This window comes from Ixodes scapularis, unplaced genomic scaffold (genome assembly GCF_016920785.2).
Source record: "Ixodes scapularis isolate PalLabHiFi unplaced genomic scaffold, ASM1692078v2 PGA_scaffold2__306_contigs__length_199485367, whole genome shotgun sequence".
Classification (NCBI taxonomy): Eukaryota; Metazoa; Arthropoda; class Arachnida; order Ixodida; family Ixodidae; genus Ixodes; species Ixodes scapularis.
The window spans coordinates 105,336,133-105,358,026 of NW_024609857.1; the positions used below are offsets into that span (position 1 = coordinate 105,336,133).

Here is a 21,894-nt window from a genome sequence, read left to right on the forward strand (position 1 = left end):
TTCCGAAGGCGGCGGGAGAGCCTCCCACTCAAGACTGAGTAGTCTGCTCCAGTGTCCACGAGCGCTGATGCGTCGTGGCCGTCGATGACGACGTTTAGGTTATTGGACACCGTTGCAGGGGCGTGGTTTCGATCTCTGGTAGCGTTCGAGTGGGGGCCCTCCGACGTTCGTGGAGGATCTTGGCGTCGGTCGTCTTCGGCAACTCCACCTCCAGGGGTTGCCGCGCCTAGTTTCCCCGGCGAGGAGCGAGGGGCGACAGGCTTTCTCGTCGGGGTCGGTGCATCGGCGAAGCTGGACGTCGTGGCGACGGCGACCGGAACTCTCGGCGGGACGTAGGCTCGGGGGACTGAGGTCGTCGCAGGTACTCGTCGATCTCCCGAGGGCGTTCACCATAACGGGGTCGCGGGTCGTTCGGGTGGAACCCGCGAAGCCCGAGTCGTCGGTATGGGCATCGGCGGTAGGTGTGGTCCACTTCCCCGCAATGGAAGCACAGAGGGCGTCGGTCGGGCGTTCGCCACACGTCGGTCTTGCGGGGTGCGCGAGGCTCCGGGCAGGCGTACTGGACCTGGTCGTCGTGGTGTCGGCCGTGCTGCGGCGCAGGAGACTGACGTCGGGGCGGCGCGACATAGGTGCGACGAGAAGGAGGCGGTGGCCGTCGAGCCACTGCGGCGTAAGTCAACGTGGGCTCCTCGGGGGCTGCCACGACGACGGGAGCCTCTTTCTGGAAGGTTCTCTGGACTTATTCCCGCACAAACTCGGCGATGGAGAGTGAGGCCGGGCGTACTGCAGCGGGCAGGAGCTTCTTGAGTTCCTCCTGGACGACTTCACGGATAATTTCACGGATGCCGGGGAGGGTGGTGCCAAGGTCGGATCCGGATGTCGCCAGAGTGGTTGCGCCGGGGTGTCGCTGGTAGTGTCTGGCGCGTGCTTGTAGGGCTCGTTCCATATTCGTCGCCTCCGTGACGAACCCGTCGACGGTTGTCGGGGGATTGCGAATGAGGCCGCCGAATATCTCACTTTTCACACCCCTCATCAAGTGGTGCAGCTTCTTCTCCTCGGTAGCCTGAGGATCGGCGCGGGCGCTCAGGCGGAAAACATCCTCAACGAAGCTGGTGACGCTCTCATGTAGGTCTTGGGTCCTTGTTCGCAAGAGATCTTCGGCCCTCTCACGTCGGTGTTGGCAGACAAACGTCTTCTTCAATTCTTGCTTGCACACCTCCCACGACGTCAAAGAAGCCTCGTGGTTTTCCAACCAGTGCCTCGCAGTTCCTTCCATCGAAAAGTAAAGGTTCTGCAAGCAGTGCTCGGCTGACCACCCGTTATGGCGGGCCACCCGTTCATAGTGTTGCAGCCAGTCCTCGATGTCCTCGTGTGCGTCTCCGTGGAACGGCGTCGGAGTTTTGGGTGCGACGGGCAGGTATACGACGGCAGGAGCAGCCGGGGCCTGCGCCTGGTCGGCCATCGTCGTCTTCTTCGGCTTGGGCTTGTCCAGTAGCAGACCGTATTCAGGATCCTCTCCCTTGATGCGCCGGCTGGTCCGAGTTTCGGGTTCCGCGGGGAGTGGTCTTCTCACTGGGCTTGGTACCGGACTTGCACTGCGGGATCTTGGAGGGGAACGCTGTACAGGCATGCGGTACCCCGCACCTCCACCAAAATGTCACGGGTGGTGACCAGAATAACAATAAATAAACAGGAAGAACTAAACGTTTAATGTGGCGAACTTGTGCCAATACAAAAAGAGAATAGAAAATAATAACAAAGCGTCGCGAGCGTCGAGGTCGGCGAGACAGCAGAGTCGATCGCTGGGGCGAAAACTGACTCGACAAGGTCGCGGGCGGCCTCTTATCTAGAGTGCGTCGCAATCTCGAAGATTCGGTGAAAGCGGTTCGAGCGTCGCGTGATCGGGCGAGAATGAACACGCACTTTCTAGAAAACAAAAGCAGGAATAAATGATAGAAGTTACGTGCGGCACATGAATAAACGAGAACTTTCTGGAGGTCCGTGACCGAGCGTTGCTTTCTCAGCCCTGGGCGCGGCAATATATCATTTAGTTGCCCTGGTATACAACAGCCAGTTTAAACGGAGCTATTTTGAGTTTTGAGTACGAGAACTCCAACCGAATCTAGGTCTAGCTTTTCACGAACAAACTGAATACGCGTACTGTACCAAGAAAACCCATGCGGAGCCAATCATAGCTGTGAAAAGAAATGGAGACATGGGCTAACCAGGCACGGAGAAGACTTAGTGATAGAAATGGTATCTGCACCGTAAATTTGAGCATGTGATGAGGTGCTCCATGTCCAAGATCAGGCCGTTTTTTCTTTTTTTTTGTTTAATATTTGGACACGTTGCTGAACCTTCTTCATTTGCTGAGATACTTCTATAAATGAGGATTAACCCTCCCAACGCTCCGTAGTAAACAAGGCGCGAGGGATTTGTAGGTTGACCTAGATTTTATTAGATACGGTTGGTATCGTGTACTGCCAGATAATTGTTCTGGCAGACTGCACCTGTCCATTGTTTTTGCAAAGCAACCCTTTTAGAGTAATTCTAAAACGTAAAACGTGTTCCCCATCCCCCCCCTCCCCCCCCCCCCCCCCCCCCGGCAAAAAAAATTGAGATCATGTTTTTTTTTTGCTTACTGCAAAAAGAAACTATGCATCGGAAAACGCTTAGTCTCCGCCCAAATACAGCGCCAGCAGTCCTGGCCAGAGGCCAAAGTTTCAGAGATACCAATTATCTTATTCAGAAGGTTATAACTTATAAGTGATTTTCAAAATCTTTCAATAGAAAAATGGGGCCCGTTCTCGGTAGCCGGCGCCATCTATCTTAATGTGTTCGAAGACCTTGTCGGCCGCTGCTTACCCTTTTGAAAAATTCCGAAAATCGCTTATAACTTTTGAATCAGATAACGGTTAGTTCGAAAATTTTTGGCTCTGGTCTGGACGGCTAGCGCTACATTTTGACACACATTGAGCGTTCGGCGACGTGTAACTTATTTTTGCTGAAAAAAAAAAATAAGAGATACATTTCTTGGGGAGAAGACTCCTCGTACACGTTCTTCTAAACTTAATTTCTGCTCGTCCATGTGAAAACACGGAGCGACTGTCGACGTCTGGGCAGTTGTGCAGTTACACTATGCGGACTTCCCTTCATCGGATCGGATAGTATGCTGGTACTCTAGCAAGTTAGATAACTCCGAAACCCGTAACAAAACAGCGAGTTTGAGTTGATCAGTTAAGTATGGGCATTATACTATATCTCTTGATGTTGCGTGGTGGTAGACAAAATACGTTTACGTTTTCTATCAGGATTGAGACGACTCAAATACAAACAACCCTGTGATTTTGTCTGCTGCTACTTTAGAATTTTGAAATTTTATTTCGTTCGACCACCTGGGGAAAATAAGGTTTCACGAAAGCAAATGGCATCTACCTTTCGGCTTAATTTATTATCAACCTTAACCGCGTTATGACCAACACTGCCGTCAGTAGATGAGGACGTCTGAATGCTTACTATTACCTAGGTCACGACATGGATTTCATATGATTCTGCCAACTTGACCGTGTGCGCGCTGAAAACGTTATTCGACAAAATATTATTTTATCATATATACTTTAGAAACACGTCTCCCCACCACGTTTTGCTTTTTCTCTATTGTTGTGGAGTAAATTAGATCAACCCAAGTAAAATTTGGAACGTATGTTTCATATGGGGCCGATAGAAATAACATAAATTTTGCAGCCTATCCGACTGGTCAGCTGCTTCCTCCGTGCGCGTGCGGGTATACAGTGCAGTCCACTTATAACGATATTGAGAAAACCGCAAAATCCAATCGTTATAGCCGATTATCGTTATATCTGGACCGACAAAAAAAAAACACAAAGAGAAGTTACTTACGGGCGATGAGTGAATCAGGTCGTACAACGCGAGCCGAGGCAAAGAAAACCGAAGGCTTTATTAAAAGGTACGAAAATGACTATAAAATAATTTAAGCATGCTTAAAAAAGTCGGAAATTTGCGCTTGCTTGAGCTGAAGTTTGACAATTGCCGTGTGCATTGCTTCCAGTTGTTGCGCGTACGCTGGCGGCAGTCCTTTTGCGTGCACAAAACCGACCAGCGACTGGATGGAGAGCAGGGCATTTTGTGAAGACATTGGAGGCGGGGTGTTCTCGTCGCCGCCGTCGTCGTCACTACTTTCGCAGTCGCTCGATGTGATTTTTCGTCGCGATTGCTGTTCCTCGGCAATGGCCTCATCAGTAGACTCCTCGCATGAAGCGGCAGCGTTGTCCGCGTTCAAAAAGTCTCCCAAGAGAGCTCCGCCGATGTTCTCCTCGGAAGCTGCTATGTGGTCCCAAAGTTCACCCACATCGGCAGGTTCGATGAGCAAGTCATTTGTCTCTTCCGAGACCGTGGCGTTGTGGCGCACGAAGCCTGCCTTTTTAAAACAGTTCTTGAGTGTAACCTGCTTCACCTCATACCACGCACCATGCACGAACCGCACCGCTTCTAACAAGCTCACCTTCAGGTCAGGAGGTCCGCCGGCGTATTGAGACAATCCTGAGCAGTCTAGTTTCATGATGAGCCATTCCAGCATGCGACGTCTGTAGAGGGCCTTGAAATTGGCGATTACGCCGGCATCCATGGGCTGCAGACCTGCCGTGGTGTTCGGAGGCAGAAACATTACCTCAACGGACGTTAGCTTCGGGCTGACGTTGTGTGCGCTGCAGTTGTCGAGGAGCAGCACCACTTTCCTCTTCTGCTTCTCCATAGCGCCGTCAAACTCGAGGAGCCATTCCTCAAAGAGATCTCGCGTCATCCACGCTTTCTTGTTATTTCGATAGCGGACTGGAATGCATTGATTCCTAAAGCAGTGAGGCCTTTTCGATTTCCCGATCACAAAGGGCTTGAGACGCTCGGTACCGTCCATGTTTGCGCACACAAACACCGTCACCCGGACCTTGCTATGTTTGCCACCAACGCACGGGTCACCTTTCAGCGCGTGCGTCTTTGTAGGCAGCATCTCATAAAAGAGTGCTGTTTCATCGCCGTTGAAAATGTCACTTTCTTGGAAGCGCTCCAACAGCTCGGGTAATTTCGTCGCCAGCCATTCGTCTTTCGCATTTACGTCCAGCGAGGCAGCCTCCCCGACGACGTTTTTATAAACGATGCCGTGGCGATCCTTGAACCGCTGAATCCATCCTCCGCCGGGTTCGAAGTTTTCCCGTCCCAGAAGGGAAGCAAATTTCTTCGCCTTTGCGGCAAGAATAGGTCCACTTATGGGCACGTTCCGGTTGCGAGTGGTCAAGAACCACTGGTACAGGGAGTCTTCAACGTCGCCGTACAAAGGATCCCTAACCCGCTTTCGCTGGTCGTCGTGACCGCTGGTGCCAGCCTTCTTCAAGACATCTCCAGCCTTGATGATTGTAGAAATCGTTGATTGAGACAGCTCGTATCTTTTTGCGAGGCTACCAACCTTGAATCCTTGTCGGAAATCCCGGTGAATTCGCTGCTTCACCTCCAGAGATATCGCTTTGCGCTTAGTCGGCGCCATTTTTACCTCACGAACGTACGAACGTGCGGAAACGGGGGAAAACTAGGAAGCGTTGCGCGGCGGCGGCCAAGCAAGCTCTTTCTCTCCTCCCTTCAGCGATTGCGATGACGATAGCACTTAGTTCCGAAGGATGAGGCTGAACTTTTTAAATCGGGCGGCGCCTCGCGTCACCTAGCGGATCTTTCCACGCCGACCGGTTTTTGATATTTTTACTAGTTTTCATGTCGTTCGCTTCAAGTATTTTAATTTTTCTCAAATTTCCAGGCAAATTTTTCGTGATAAGCACCTTCCGGGCGGCCAGAATTCTATCGTTGTATCCGATATGTCGCCGATAATTCTATCGTTATATATGGTTTATTTTTACATAGGGGCGATGGGAGAATTGACAAATCTAAAAAATTTGATCGCTATAAGCGATATATCGTTATATCTGGTATCGTTATAAGTGGATTACACTGTACTGTCAATTTTGTATATTCCCGGTGATAATAAGTCAACTCGCTCACAAGAATGTGTGATATCCTAAAATGACGTCATCACAATATGAGAATAGCGCGAGGCACAATACACCTTAGTAAGCTCATAAACAGAAAACAAAAAATGAGTACGTGCTTCAGATGACCCTGAAAACATTTAGAATCATAAACAGCGCAAAAAAACAAAAAAAAAAACACCTGGGGTTAGTAAGGTACGTTGTTGGGCTAGTTGGTTCATCTTAGTAAAACATATAAAATAGCGCAACAGAAACAAGGACAAGAAGTAAACAGGACAGGCGCTATCCTGTTTACTTCTTGTCCTTGTTTCTGTTGCGCTATTTTATATGTTTCACCTGGGGTTACCTCTTTTTTTTATTTCATACATTAGGGTTTTTTTTTACTGTTTAATATAGGTGGGCCGTATGCTTTCCTGTTTTCATCGGAAAACACCAATAAACATCCGCTGGTGTCGAAAATTAAAAAAAAATTATATTAAAACCGAAAAATAATGGTTTTTCGATATTTTCGTACAAGCGGCAGTTTTTTTATACCGAAAAACTCATATGTAAACTTTCGTGAAACTCTTTTCTTTTTTATATTTTTTTTTTTATTACGGTCGTCGCTTTGAGTTTGCTGTCAGCATAGGTCTCCCTAAACTTCTTAGTAAGCGTAATTTTTTTTTCAATGCTGGTTATTTTGACATTTAGTTTATGTCCCCAACATTTTGGCCCTCTATGTGCCCTTTTGCAGAGTGCCCCGTTGAAGGTTGCCCTTGTTCTTTTTGGACACTAGTTGCGAGGTTTGAAATGTCTTTCCCATTGTTTGGGTCGTCGCTTGTCCGGGGGGATGAGGGGTGACATCGGTGTTTCTTTATACTTCGTTCCAGCTAGAATCACTAAATGAGCTGCGCTTAGAGTATCGGCACTCCGTTCCCCGGCATTGTTGTGGGCGCCGCCATTTTGGCTCGTATGCAGAGCAGACGCAACTGCCGATCGTCATGATTCAAAAGTGCAACTTCCTCAGCATTAGATTCGGTGTTAGGAAAGTCACGCAATATTGCTTTGCTCTGTCACGAACTGTTTAAGCATTTGTGGAGGGCAGAAAGGCGTTTCCTGTGATTTCAGATAAAGCTTCAGATAACTGGCAACCATGATTTTAAGACAGAATATGGCCAAGTGTCGTTACTTTGGAGCGTAGCTTATTTAGTGGCACTAGTTCCAGCTTAGGCCCAGACGCAGACGACGCTTCATGGAAATGCCACCAATCAAGCAGCGTCAAAAGCGCAAGTCATCTGGGCCTTTTCTGTTTATGATTCGTTCAACGAAGATAGAAGAGGTACAGAAACACGACGAAGCCTTGGAATGTATACATGCATATATTACAATAATGAAGTCTGAAGAACATTGTGTATCAGATATAAATAAAAGTGGAATCGTTTCTCGTTTTGATTATTAGTTTCTATTCGAGATTTTACTCATCAATGAAAGCTGTTTTAAATGTCTCCAGGAGAACATTCACCTAAATTCACCGGTATTTTGGAAATGAATAAACACCGAAAAGCATCAGCCGCTTTTTGACATAAAAGAAACTGGAAGGTATACGGCCTAAATATTGGGTTCCGTGTTTTTGGAGTTTATTTTTTTGTAAAAAAATCAGAGTAATTTTTGTTTGATTCCCAATTCTTTGAAATTCAGAGATTAATTTCGAGGTGCTTCTCTTTTAAAAACAAATAAAGTAATATGTAAGTGTAAGCGCATGCTGAAAAAAACAACAACAACAACACGAGTATGTTACATAAAAACGCGCTCGTATAAATTATCATTTCTTCAGCTGCATTTGGCGTTGGTGCCACTGCCGTTGACAATACTAATTTGTCCCACAACAAAGGTTGCACAAAAATGATGCTTCGATAAACGTCGATACCTTCAAATCAGTACACTCCTGGAGGTAGTCGCTGGGAAGCTCGTATTCATCCCATCCTAATCCATCAACCTACCCCGCGGCCACGTGATGAGTAGTGGTAAAGGATGCAATAGAGAAGTTTGAACTGCCGCTCTTCCCCATTTTATGTAATCTCCATGGTTCATAGTTTTCACTGTTACAAAAACACGACCTTTCCCTCTTTCCTTTGAAACACAAATAGGATGGCCCTAACTGGAAATCAAAACAGTACCTTTTGTCTTCACTCGAAAGTCCAATGACCTGTTGTCATGAATGAACCTGGGCGAGATAAGCGATAACGCTCTTTTTGACAATGGTCTGACATTTGAAAGACAATTGTGGTGGCATTTCCCAAGACCATTGACCATGTGCGTACATGAAATTGTAAATACCGTCTTTTTTTTTTTCTTTGGGGGTACATCAACATTCGGAAGTTTGCCGGTGAGTGCTTTCGGACTTTTTCGAATTTATTCAAAAACACGGAACCCTATATATAACGCAAGTTTTCGAACCTACACGATTCTAATTCGCTTCCTCCGTACATTTCTGTTAAGTGTGGTGGAAAAGACTGTAAGCCCAAAGCGATTAATCTGACAGTCGGCATTTGTGCAGTTTTATTTTGTTCAAGCAACAAAGCCGGGCTTCATTGACTTCAGGATCAGGCCATTCTTTGTAAAACATTCGGTGCATCCGGAGTAGCCAACTTCTCAGGAGCGTCCACTTCTTGCGCAGTGGATCGAAGCAACGAAAAAAGATGGTGCAGTTGAGGCCCTCCAACTTGGCAAGCCTGTTATCGAATATACAAAAAATGGTTTGGCGAGAAAGAGGGATACTGACGTAAGACACTCGCCCATCAACGACGTCTCATGTGCTGCCGCGGCCGTCCCACTTGTCCATCAAGTTATTCATCTACGAATAAAACTGCCGTTTACCCGAATAAAACCTCCATGGCACATAACGTAGCAAAAATAATCAAGTGTTAGTATACAGGCATGTGATTTGTAATTTCTTCCGGGGATATGGAACATCAGAGCGCAGCTTTTATGCGGTAATCTTGGACTCTTAACTCGCTATACAGTTTCTGTCGTAGATTGCTACGGTCGGTGACATCAACTGCGACGTCACCGACCATTGCAATGCTCGGTGACAACCGCTGGCGGTTCGGTGACAGCCGCTGCAAAAATCTGCCTGGTCCTGGCGTCAAACCAGGGACGTCTCCATTTTGAGTGGAGCCCTCTACCAACTGAGCTAACCAGGAGTTGGACGTCATTAGAGCAAACGGATTTTATCAGCTGATTATAACCTTAAAGAATGCAGGCCGATCACCCTTGTTGGCAGATGATGAAACCCGTTTGCTCTACTGACGTCTAACTCCTGGTTAGCTCAATAGGTAAAGCGCTCCACTGGAAATGGAGAGGTCCCTGGTTCGATACCTGGTCCAGGCAGATTTTTTTCAGTCGCGCACCAGTCACCTATAGCTGCGTTTGGAGATTGGTTTTTGCCCTTTGTCCCCCTTGTTCCCCTCCTCCAGGGATTATTATCGTCAAGAAAATTCGGTTTGTTGTCACCACAGCTGGAGTGTTCCGCCAGAGGCGGGACTGTTCGATCTCCTCCCCAACATGCATTTTCCACCGCAGCCGTTACGAAGACCATTGGGGGAAGGAAATCCAAAGCGATCCTTCCACTGAAGTCTATTTCAACCAGGCAGGTTCACTCCCAAGTGTGAAGACGACAAAGTTTTCAGCATTTTGTTGCATTTCGGAAAGTCTTGAAGTACGAACTATAGCTGTTTTTTCACCAATGAGAGGTCAAATTTTACTCGTACTCTATGCAGCAGCTACTGATTTGTCGGCGTGCACTTCTCCCAACGCTGTAAGAGGAAGTACAGAGTTCAATGAAACGAAATGGTCCAGCGGAGCGCGTGGCCTCGCGTACCTCTGGCATGTCTGCCAGGAGGAGCGGTCTATTTGGTGTCGAGAGTTGCCAATGAACACAGCTGAGCTAAGCACTCAGTTACTGTTCGAGTGCGGTGCATAACCCCTAACAGGTGATCAACGCTGGCCATGAGTTTGCAACATGACGGTGTTTTTTTTCCCCCATCTTCTTTGCAGTTGCGTAAACAAATTTATCTCTTTCCAAAGGCTGAATTTGTAAAAAAAGTAACCACCACTCCCAGTGGTCTCACTGTTCATACGAAATAAATGTGTAGTGTCATGGCAGGTGTGCCCTTATTTTAATCTTGATAAGGAAATATATTCGGTTTTCTTTCTTTAGATATATAAATTGGGTGCAATATAACTTTACATCTTGAAGGAAAGAAAATATTTGCGAGTGTCTCGCGATTATTAGAAAAATCGGTTAAGCTTGAGTTTCATGCTTTGTAGTAATCACCTATCGGAGTCTGCGCCTTGAGCGCGAACAGCCGCTGACTCTTTGGCTCAGTTAGGCGCATGTGCGACTCGCGACAGAAGATTGCACGGCTTTTCCCGGAAGATATCGCAGCAGGTACGCTAGGCCATACGCTCCGCGGGTTCATTTCGTTTTGTCTAGCACTGTACTACACTATGGTTTCACGAATCCAACTACGAAGAATCCATTTTTGTTCCTGCGGAAAAGTTGCATTCGCGCCATTATTTCAAGTGCTATACATATACTGACTGACTCGAAGTAGGTGTTGCACTCTTTGTTTACCTCAATCGATTTTACTTATTTTATATCGTTGAATCATTTAAGATCATGAGCTAAAACGCAAAAAAATGTACAAAACCCGTGTGTTCAAGAAAAACAAAAACAGTTGTCAAATAATAAAGTCGTAAGAGATTCGTGTTGAGGTAGGGAAGTAGGGAGCGCCGTATAAAAAGAGTGTAACGACAGTACGATGCCAACCTAAGTATGTTGTTTTAGTTCTCACAGAAACAGGTATTATGTAGGACTAAAATATTAAAAGTGGACCTACTCAGCTCCAAAACCGTTATCCTTCTCGTTCTTGACGATGGCATAGCCGCTGTTGAAAGAAAGTGAAATTATACAAGCGCGGTTACAGACTACTTTGTGTAAGGAACGTAGCCAGAAAAGCTTAGGCATCTCTGGGAATGCTTTCGAGGCAGTGTTGTAGAAGGTTTGACGGCTCGTGAACCTCGAGCGGTGGCCAATTTTTGCAAGCTCGTTGGATGGGGTTTAGGGGGCGTTGATGTCGGAGAATACAGTTGGATTCCTGGAGAGCTGTGCGTTTTATTTACTCTCCAAATGATTCGCACCTAGCAATTAATCTATAGTCAGTTCTAAACGTTCCTCTTGCTATCTGCGTGTTGTAAACACGCCAAGTTTCTTGATACATTGCTACGAGTTCATGACCAGCAATGGTCTTTCTCATGATCCAGTTGTACTTCCACATTTATCCATTTAGCGTTTCCAGTACCTGTGAGGGTTCTGGTATTGTGCGCTTATTTTACAAGTATATTGAACTTTGCGCCTATGCGGTGATCTATTTTCCTTGCCGCAGTGCTCTAGTTTTCAGTTAAGCGCCACACGTGTTCGTAAGCGGGATGGACGGTATAAGAACAACATTTTACTGCTGTAAATAATTGCTCTCAATGTTGAAAATATTTCATTTGAGTTTTTTTCTTGCGCACAGGTCCGAGGAGTGGAGAGTGGTCGCACCCCTCATATTTATTATTCGAGTATCGACCTGTGCATTGGCTAACCTAGAGCCATTCGATCACTCCTTATGCATCCTTCAAGACAACCGAGATGTGATTTCTGGGAATTTAGAAAGAAATAGTTCACTTCCTACTTGTGAATTGATCTATTATTCTTGAAAATAAGCTCTGTCCACTTGTACGAAGTTGACTAAGACAGGTCGCTGCTGTCGAACTTTTGAAATAGCCTATTTAGCATGGCTTGTTTTTTCTTTTTTTTTTTTCTCTTCACACAGTTGGTTTGGGAAGGTTTTGAACGCTCTAGCAGTGTTCCTAGATTATAGAGTATTTTCATACACAAATGATTATTTCCCGAAAAAGACTGTCTATCCGCCATTCTTGTACAATATTGAATAGGCGGATCTGATATACAATTGTTTCTTATGTATGTGCGTATCTCTATTCCAAGAATTCTAATTCACCTGAACCCAACAAGGTCATGGGAGTGTTCGAAGGTAGAGAACTATCTGAAAGGTTGTTAATGCAATGTTTTTATTTAATTTTTTGTGAACTTGATTTCTACTTCGTAATTCCGTTAGACTTTTTTTCTTTTTTTGTTATCAGTATCTTGTAAACACGCTGTCACTTTATGCGTTACTACGAGCTCACGATAATTTCAAAAGGGTTTGCTATTACTTTTCTAAAAATCCGGTTGCATATCAACTTTGGTCGAAATTGTTTTGCTTCTTGTGATGATCTTTGATTTTCGAATTTACTTAGTAAATTTGTGATATCTTTGTTCCAGCGTGCGGATTTATTTTGTGAGCCGCAGTGTTCCAGTTTTTTTAGGCGCCACAGGTTTTCATAAGCAAAAGAAAGGAGCACACAAGACATCAAAGACGTTTACAACTCCTTGTAATATTGAATTAGAGCGCAGCTCTTGAAGAGGAGGAGGGGTGGGTGCGGAAAGGAGGGTATGCCCGTCCTCCTCCGTACCCTTTCCTTCTCCCCTCCTCCCCTCCTCTCCTCTTCCTCTCTCCTCCCCCTCATCCTCCTTCTCTCATTCTCCTCCTCTCCTCCCCCTCCTGATCTCCCTCCCTCCCTGCCCCTCGTGACGTCACTTGTGACCCTCGAGACGTCACACGTAACAGTCGTGACCCTCGCGGCGTCACTCGTAAAGGCCTCGGTAACCTTCACCAGTGAAGGTCATGTGAGGTTCGTCACCTTCACTGTGGAGGTCGTGACCTTCGCGAGTGACCTTCGTGACGTCATTCGTAACCCTCGTGACTGTCGCGACGTCACTTGTGACTCTCGTGACGTCACTCGTGACCCGCGCGTTGTATTATGGGATGTTTCCCATAATAACGTCACTCGTGACCCTCGTGACGTCACGTGTGTTTTCTTCCGCTCGGACAACCTTCTTTCAACCACGAAACTATATGGTATACAGTCGCGTACAATGCCATTTTTTGGTTTGATAAATATTAGGTTTAGGTGGACCTAGGCTTATAGAGCAAATTTAATTTTCTTTCGTTTCTTTGGATCCAAGTACGTCATATTGTCAAACTTTCGCATTTTGTCACCACCAGTAGCGTCACATTCTCAAGGAGTTTCAGTTTTCTGAGATGCGCAGTTCATGAAATTCTCGCATGTCTGATAACACGCGCAGTCTGACGGCTTTGAATTCCCGGAACTTCTCCCGAATCCCTTTCTTATAAACAAACTTCGGATGTTCGTATTTCTTTTTCTTTGCAAATCACACAAATATTTAGTCACATGGCTATTCACAGAAAGAAGAGCATCAGCTAAAATATTACCGATATAGTTTGGCCGCAAAAGTCTAGCCTGGGTTGACATTCCGAGAATGCTATTATCATGCTCAGCGTTCCAGTGCAAGCATCTTTCTTTAAGTTCCAGACTTTGCTGGTGATTCCGGGTTTGCTAAAATATATCTGTTTTCTTTTTCCTTTTAAGGCGGAAGCCTTGTGTGTTCCATTACGCTAAGGCGTCGACGTTGTGCCCGAAATCAAGGTCAAAGCAGACGCGCCTCAGAAATAAAACGCAAAGAAAAGCACAGCAACGCAGATGCACCGTCACTGAAGCCGTGAAGCCGGCGGGTGCGCCGCGCCTGCGCTTTGGAGATAGCGTGATGTCACCGCCGGAGCGCCGTGTGCAAAAGGAAGTCGTGGCGCACTGCTTGTAGGAATGTGCTGCTTGTAAAAATGCTTTTGCATTCTACGTAGTAGTGTTAAGTGTTTTTTGAGTTTCTTTTTTTGTTTATGACTCTTTAGAGAAGCTATGATGCCCTACATTGTAAATAAAAGCGTGTGACTCTCCGTATGCTCTGTAAAAATTAAGACGGGCGGGATTTGTTGCTAAAAAAACGGTGTTGTCGGCGTTACCGAAAAAACGCAAGAAATACGTTACTCGTGACTTGCAAATAAAAGGAATGCGCTAGCGTTACCGATGAAACGCAACAGCCGTTACTTTTGCGTTACATTTTATTTATAAATTAAAACGTTTTACTGCTATGACGTAAAACGTCAAACACATTATCAATAGTTGGCACAATATTGAAGGTATGTCGAATGAGTGCAAGAATTCAAATGACTTGGCGCCTAGATACACAAAAAAATGAAGTTTAATTTCTTTGAAGTTTTAGTAGCAACGCGCTACCGGTAACGCCATTTCTCGTAACGCGTTACCATCAACACTGCTAAAATCCGACCATCCATTAAAGATAGTGTGCGTTGTGTGCTGCAGCATAACAGTTGCAGAACAGTGAGTTTGTTCCACTGCTACACCATGTTATAAATTTGTTTGCTGCCCTGAGAGGCGGTAGCTAATATAATTTTAAAGGAAACGCATTTCTCAAACACAGAGCCAGCACGTGCTTGTCAATAGACTCAGCGATTGACGGCGACTCGGCAATTATTCAGCAGAAGTACTAGTCGAACTTCTCTCCACCGTGTAGGGGGGCGGTAAACTGGTATGGTTGGCGCTCCTATTGCACCGAGACCGCAAACAAAGCCGGGCGATTGGGTGGTAATGTTAAGTGTGGGGAAACTGTACGCGTCTCGTTGCAGCGAGGTTGACCTAACAAGGCCTGTTTTTTATATCAGTATATTTACGGATGAATCGGGTACAAAAAATCCCTGCAAGTTTTTTTATTAGTGTAGTTAAATTAGGTTAATTTGGTTTTCTAAGCCGGATGGAAATAAAATAAAATAAAAAAATCATTGCGTTCGAGTAAAACTGTGAGCATAGCTTTAATTCATTGGCTCTACAAGTAACATGACTTTATATTCAAGGGTGTTGGTCAGGTGCTTACAGTGCCTCTCCCCGTGATTATTCACGTCTTATCAGTCTATTTTTATTTAATGTAAAACTAGTTATATTAGTTCTAAAGTTTCCTGACGTTCCATTGTGATGCCATTGGAAAATGGCATTAGTAGGCAGCACAACTACCTCTGCAGGGACACAAAGAAAAAAAAAAACAACAACAACAACAAACAGATGACTTATACAAAGTCGCTTGAGATGCATTCAAGGTTGTTTACTCATCGCATGCGCTATGGTTCGTTCCAGCCAAAGTTTCCGAGCGTATCCGATTCATATGCTAAGTGCTGTTTCGGAAACCGTGAGCCAAAAGCATTTAACGTGATATCGGTATGTGTAAATTTTATTTGTTTCAGGAACAAAGCCAGATTTCGTTTACTTAATGTGGCCTATATCTGCAAAACGTTTAATTTATCTAGAAATACTCGCGGATTTGGAGTTACAAATGACTCGGGACTTCTTCGGGTGTGAGTCGAAGCATTGAAGAAAGATTGCGCCGTTGAGGTCCTTCAACTTTACTTCCTTTTTGTTACAAACGCAAATCAAAATTCATTATCAAAACCCATAAAAATCACAATTATTGGCTCCTGCATGTCCTGCAAAAATGCAATGGCTTTTTTTTTTTCTTTCAAACACTGCGGGTCACATGTGTTTTATTAGGCATATCCTGAAGTAAATATTTGTAGTAAAATATTATGTCTTTTATTTTTATAAGCGCTATACGTTCGACTCACCCGTAACCGAAATATATTTACAAAAACAAAACAAAAAAAAATAGTAACGATGAAAAGCCATTGGCAAACCTTGTAGCAGAACGCTAAAATGCCTGATAGCCTGTGCGGTTTCAACCTGTCGGTTTTTCATACAGAGGGAAAAAACGCTCTCTCAATACTATTACCCGTACCTCGCTCTGCAGTACCGGCTGGACTCAGTTCGCAACAGTTGTGCGGCAGTTCGGCTTCGTTCGTTTTCTCTTTCAGGATTGCGTCGTGAGTTTTAAGAGCCCCGTATATCCAGGGAGCGAGTTCTGAAGCAAAGCGATGTCAACAGAAATCTACAGAACGGGTCAGTGCCCCAAGGGTTGGAGTTTATGTCCCTTCTGCATTTTTATGTGACGTGAAACTGACGCAATTCTGTATATAACTAGCTTTGTTTCTCACCTTAATGGCAGCCGCCTCAAGCTTTTATTACACACGTTACAGGATAGCCTTTCACGTTGAAGAGCCACCAACAGACGCAACGCTTAGTTGAGGGTTCAGTGCATGCTGATGGTATAACTTCTTAAATATATATATATATATATCTCATCTCTATTGTGAAGGAATGAATTGCCCACCTTTGGAGCCTGGAGTACTTCGGATCTACGGCACTAAAACTTGTCCATATGTCCAGAGATGCCTCCTGCTGCTTCATGCTAAAGACATATCGTGAGTAGATACGTACCGGACTGAAATAAGGGCTACCGATGCTTCGGGTCGGCATCTCTTCTTTGTATACGGAGCGGTGATTTGAGGTGACGCAACGAAGTATGCCAGCCGGAGCGCTCAAAACTTTATGTAAAGTGCCTTCCCCGTGATGCGTCACGCTCTGTTGGAGGCTAGACGGGCTGCAGCTATTCCCCGTTCTCTAACTATGGCCGCCCGTTTGTCGGTTAGCATGCCGGGCGTTACCCATACGGCATTTTACCTCATCGGCTGGCGCTCCGTTGTGCCAACTCATACTGTCGCCCGCTCTACTCGCTCTTAGTGTGTAGATTTTATGGATGTCTTAAATCACACCATAGACGGATGGTAGAAACGAAGCTTACACTTGTGAACGAAATACTTTTCGGGCGGAGATAAGCGAACGTATAGTAATTTTGCCATCGACAGCAAATTAACGTCACCGTTGAAACATTGGTGTTGGTTTAATCACGCATAGGGATTACCAGAATAATTTAAACTGGATGGTGCTTCGATATTATTGTTTGTTTGTTTTTTCAACTTCGAAGGAGCGTAGGTGCTCCTGGTCGCGTAAAATAATTGCTCTTGCCCGTTTTTTTTTTGCGTTAATATTTTTGTTGAATATGCAATTATACACGTTTTCAATTTTTTAAACAGCAATTTCTATTCACATATGCGACCTACACGAGGAATACTGATATGCGTAACTCGAGGCCGTATTACTGAACTGCAGAAATGGAAGGCCTTAAAATGTTACTAACGTATTGCTTTAATGCACGCCATTTTTGCTAAGGCGTCACTCCAGCGAAAATGTTAATATATCTAATGCTACTGTGCCGATTTAATTATTTGAAAAGGGTTTATACTTTTAGCGTGTCGCACACTGCACTTCTTAATATCGTAGTTCGCAAAGCACTCATCGACTTTTTGTACCGTTTTTTTTTTTTTATTCAGTTATGAATTTATATATGTCGATCTTGAGAAAAAACCCGAGTGGCTTTTCAAGCTGAATTCTGTTGGAAAAGTTCCAATTTTGCAACAAGATAGCAAGGTCCTCTACGAGTCTATGGTCTTGTTCGAGTACTTGGATGAAACCTACGGAGCAGAGAATTCACTGATTCCCGCTGACCCGTACTGCAAGGCGAAAGACAAGCTCTTTATTGATGTCGTCACGAATGTGAGTTGTTATTATATTACAAATATGAAGAAATAAGATGTGTTTTCTATGACACACAAATAGCACATGGTTGTTATCTCTGCTCTTCAGGCGTTCATGCCAGCCTTGAAGATTATGTACAAAAGCGAAAACAGGAAGGATATCTGGATGGAGCAAACAAGAAATTTCCGGAGATTCGAAGCAGAACTGAAGGAAAGAAACACAAATTTCTTTGCAGGTATGACAAGAACTTTCATTTTTTACTTTTGGGGCTGTGGGGTAAAGGAGGTGGTGGTGCAGTCTAGTTTCAAGCTTTGTTCAGAGATGCGTACGTGTAATATATGAGACGAAAATGCTACCACAAACAAATAGTCGAAAGGATTCATTTTTTTTTTAATGTACCTTCATTCACAAATTTACAAGCAAAAAGGCGAAGGATCGATGTAGTGCTGTCCTGAAGCCTAAAAAAAGTGCTTACATGCCGTTCAGTGTTTTTCGGATGTAAAACAGTTCGTATAAATAAACCAATGAGCGGAGTGCGTTGAAGTTTTTCAGAAAGGTATCTTTTGGTAGTGCCTTTATTGTATTCAGATTTCATTAGTGTGGGTTTCCGGAAAAAAAGATAGCTAAGCCTAAAATATAGATGACAATTTAATGGACAGGCAAGATGGGGTAACGTTGCACATTATTCTAACCAAAGAGGACGGACGAGAAGGCGACAAAAAGTCCTTTTTTTTTTGTTTTCTTTGTTTTTGGTTTTATGCACAGGAAGAAGAACGCTAAAAACCGCTTTATTGACGCTGCTATCCACAGATGGTAACACACACGCTCCGTTCTAGTGAACCTGCTTTCAGGTGTTCATTTCAAAGCACCTTTCAGGTTTCTGCTTTATTTTATACCACCTGTTAGAATCAACGTCAACAGAGGTTTTTACCGTTTTCCTCCTGTGCATAAAAAAAATATTTTAGGCGCCACCTCGTGCACCACCTAAACACATCTTTGTGAGAAGTGTGATTTCACACCGTTTATTGGCTTACTTATACGAATATTTCTGCCGTCGCATAACTCTCAGAAACGGAGGTGGTGACAGCACTATTCACGACTGAATTCACTCTTCGGTGAATCTTAAAAAAAAAAACGAAAAAAAAAACCCGAAACATTTAAAACAATTATCTGATTGCCGTCAATATGTGTGTCATGTGACACGCCGGACGGGTTTTCGAAGGACAAAGTTATTTATATTACGAGAGTTTACGGGATTCTGAAGCTAACTCTCTTATAACGTATGCTACGTAGTACGTGTATTAATGCATTTTCTAGCTACGGGCGTGTCACGTTTGCTTTCTTTCAGCACAACGTACAGGATGTTGTGCTGTGTTTTCTCCTGTTGAGCTTTAACACGTGTCCATCCTATGCTCGCGAAATGTGGAAGAGATAAGCTCGATTAAACACCCGCAAAAGGTTTTGTCGTAGAATAAACGAGCGTATAGGGTCGTATTCCGTTTTTAGTTTTTGTAACTGTGGAGTGGAACAAAAGCTGCTTCATGCTTCTAAGCGGCAGAGCACTCCATCTTGTTTACTGACAAACGTGCATACACACATAGCAGCAAAAAGCTGGGAGTCTGTAGCACAGGCGCGCGGCAAGTGCGTTATTTTATGCTTTGGAAATGGAATGAAATTTTGAAATGGTATTCATATGAAACTGGTTTACCTTAATATAAACCTGGTAACGGTTTTATTTGGAATGAACTGTAAACAATAGAAAATAATATCAAATACGTATGAAACAGTTTTTAAGCAGTGTGACTTAGCTTGGAGCGGCACAGAACGAATGCACAGAAGGCTCTTATCTGTTCATATTTTATAAGGAACCACGATACTCGAGCGATCTAGTGTAGAAATATCTGTCTTTGCATGTTGTAAGTTGCCGAAATACGAGTATTTGTTTTCAATGCCCGATGAGCAGAGCAAGCAGAATACAAGCGTGATAAAAATATGTTCTAGTATATACAAAATTTGACAGATAATATAGCTAATTCTCCATGCAATCACCGTGCCAATTTAGACACTTTTTATTACGTGGCGCAAGCGTTTGAATGTCCTCCTCAAAGTGGCCACCTGCAAGTTTTCAGTCATTCCATCACGCGTCGAAAAGACCGTCAGAGAAAAAAAAGGCCCCATGTGGCTTTAGCCCAGGGATTTTGCGACGGAAACAGGCATACTCCACCAGCTGTCCTCTGACATAGGTTGCAATTTTAAAATTGGCTAGCGGAAAAACAATCTAGGCAACGCTCTAGACTTTTCGTGTGTACATGTTCCTACACAGCAACGTAGAGCCAAACATTAGAATATATAAAGAGGAAGCTCGGCGCCGGACGACGTCGGGGATAACGTTTTTTTGTTTAAACAGAAAAGTCTGCGATATAAAATCCATGGATTGTTTTACGTTTATACGTCAACTCGACACAAGGTAAAAATAAAGTAACATGCACACACATGTTGTGTGAGTGTGTACGTCGGTTATTAATGCTAAAGCATTAACTATCCCATGGAACGGAGCCGGCGGCGTCTGTAACCGCAAAAAAAAAAAAAGAAAAAAAACGCAAAAGATAGGCTTATTATTCTATTGGCTGAGCAAAACGGCTCCTAGATAGCCATTGGCGACGTTTCACGAGAGCGCGCGCTCGGCCACCGCTCTCGTGAAGGCGTTGCCGGGGGGAAGGGGGGGGGGGGGGGGGGGCTGCGGCCGCTTTTGCTTATTCAGCGCCAAGAAACGTGGCGGTCCCTGAGGCATCTCTATCGTCGGCGGCCGCAACCTCGGCAGTAGGGAAACGTGGCCGTCCACGCCAGTACACCGCAGACGAATTAAGGGAGCGGTAGAGCGACATTCATGTTTTCTGATTCACAACTCATAAGGAATGTCTTAAAATTCTTCTCTGCTTTTTTTTCCACGTCTCTTTTTTTTTTTATTTCTGGTTGGAGTAGGCTCACCGATTGACCTGGACGTTTACTCTTAACCTTTTACATGTTCGAGACATTGTGACTGTACCATCAGAGCTGACTTCAGTTTTAGCTCGAAAGTTGTTTTTTTTTTTTTTTTTTCTTACCTGTTCATTCTTTATCCTACTGCAAAGACTGCAGTGATTGGCTTCCCATGTGCTCTATATGAAAATAGATTCACGGATATTTCTACACTCTGTTTTACTTTAAGGGGACATGCACCAGAAAAAACATTTAATTTTATTATTTAAACAACTGAATTTAATTTTCACTGTATATGACGCTTGATCTCCTCTTTAATAATCTGGTGTTATTTTGAATATAGCTTTTTTTTTTGTTCCAAATAAAATGCACATACAAAAGAACATGTTATTGCGATGCTAAAGTTGAAGCTTGGGCGAGTTGGTACATACTTCGGAATTAAATACAGCGTGAAAAAACAGCACGTACTCTGTACGGCTGTGTCATGGCGCATTTTTTTTTTTGTCCTTCATTGGTGATGTATCACGTGGGATGAATTCTTTCTGCTCTTTTGTTCGTGACAACGCAAGTATATATTGCGATTTTGCGTTCAATAAACTCAGTTGTAAGTCAGCGTGCGTCCGTGTAACTTCTTTGTCTGGTCCTCGTCTTATCGCGCTGTTTTTAATCCCTATGTTATTGCGGACACGCGGGGAATCGCAACACACCAAAAAAGTAATAAAATAAACTAATTAGTTTTTTTTAAGCCACTCAGTACAATGAACAATCAAAATATTATGTGCAAGACAAAGATGATTTACGAATAATTGAAAACCGCAAAAACGCCATTTTCGATGGTCTAACAAATATTACTTAAAGTTTCTATGAATATAAAAAAGATACACTCTAACGAAACATTTATAGTTGCACTCTAAATATCTAAAGCGTATGCGCAGACATGAAAGGATTAAACAACATCAAATGGCACAAAATACAAAACCGCCCTCCTAGGTTTTCAACGTTCTCGAAAAGGGGAAGTCCTCGTGCCCTTCGTTGATTTATTTCGGAAGCAAACACCCTCTCCCTCACCTCTCTCCACCTTCCCCTACCCCGAAAAGTTTCATACTTTGATTTCTGAATTTTAGGAGACGTTCCCGGTTTTGCTGACTACATGATCTGGCCATTTTTCTGCATCGCCTTCTGCGCACCGGTCATATTTAAAGACCTCAAGGCTCCATCGTCCGAGGATTTTCCGCGTCTTGTGCAGTGGGTGGAGGCGATGAAGAAAAACAAGGCGGTTCTGGAAACTCAACTTGACAAGCACATCATCGACTACTGGAGCAGGGCTACCAATGAAATGCCAGGCGTCGTCGTTCGCTGAAGAAAT

The 21,894-nt window shown here is 44.3% G+C and overlaps 3 protein-coding genes across 3 annotated transcripts in view; 2 read left to right on the forward strand and 1 right to left on the reverse strand.

Annotated features, from left to right (window-relative positions):
* The window catches only part of LOC8040254 (solute carrier organic anion transporter family member 5A1), a 667,105-nt gene that overhangs the window by 400,206 nt on the left and 245,005 nt on the right, over nucleotides 1–21,894 (forward strand). The gene's annotated exons all lie outside the window — the stretch shown is intronic.
* On the reverse strand, nucleotides 3,933–6,005 carry LOC120850747 (tigger transposable element-derived protein 6-like). The gene is made up of 2 exons (XM_040223377.3): nucleotides 5,390–6,005; nucleotides 3,933–5,149 (listed from the first exon to the last, which is right to left on the reverse strand). The coding sequence occupies exons 1-2, from the start codon at nucleotides 5,552–5,554 to the stop codon at nucleotides 3,992–3,994; spliced, it is 1,323 nt and encodes a 440-aa protein (XP_040079311.1). The 5' UTR covers nucleotides 5,555–6,005; the 3' UTR covers nucleotides 3,933–3,991.
* LOC8051546 (pyrimidodiazepine synthase) lies at nucleotides 15,989–21,888 on the forward strand. The gene is made up of 5 exons (XM_040211990.3): nucleotides 15,989–16,013; nucleotides 16,270–16,375; nucleotides 17,345–17,567; nucleotides 17,658–17,784; nucleotides 21,653–21,888. Exons 1-5 carry the CDS (start codon nucleotides 15,989–15,991, stop codon nucleotides 21,886–21,888), a joined length of 717 nt encoding a protein of 238 aa, XP_040067924.1.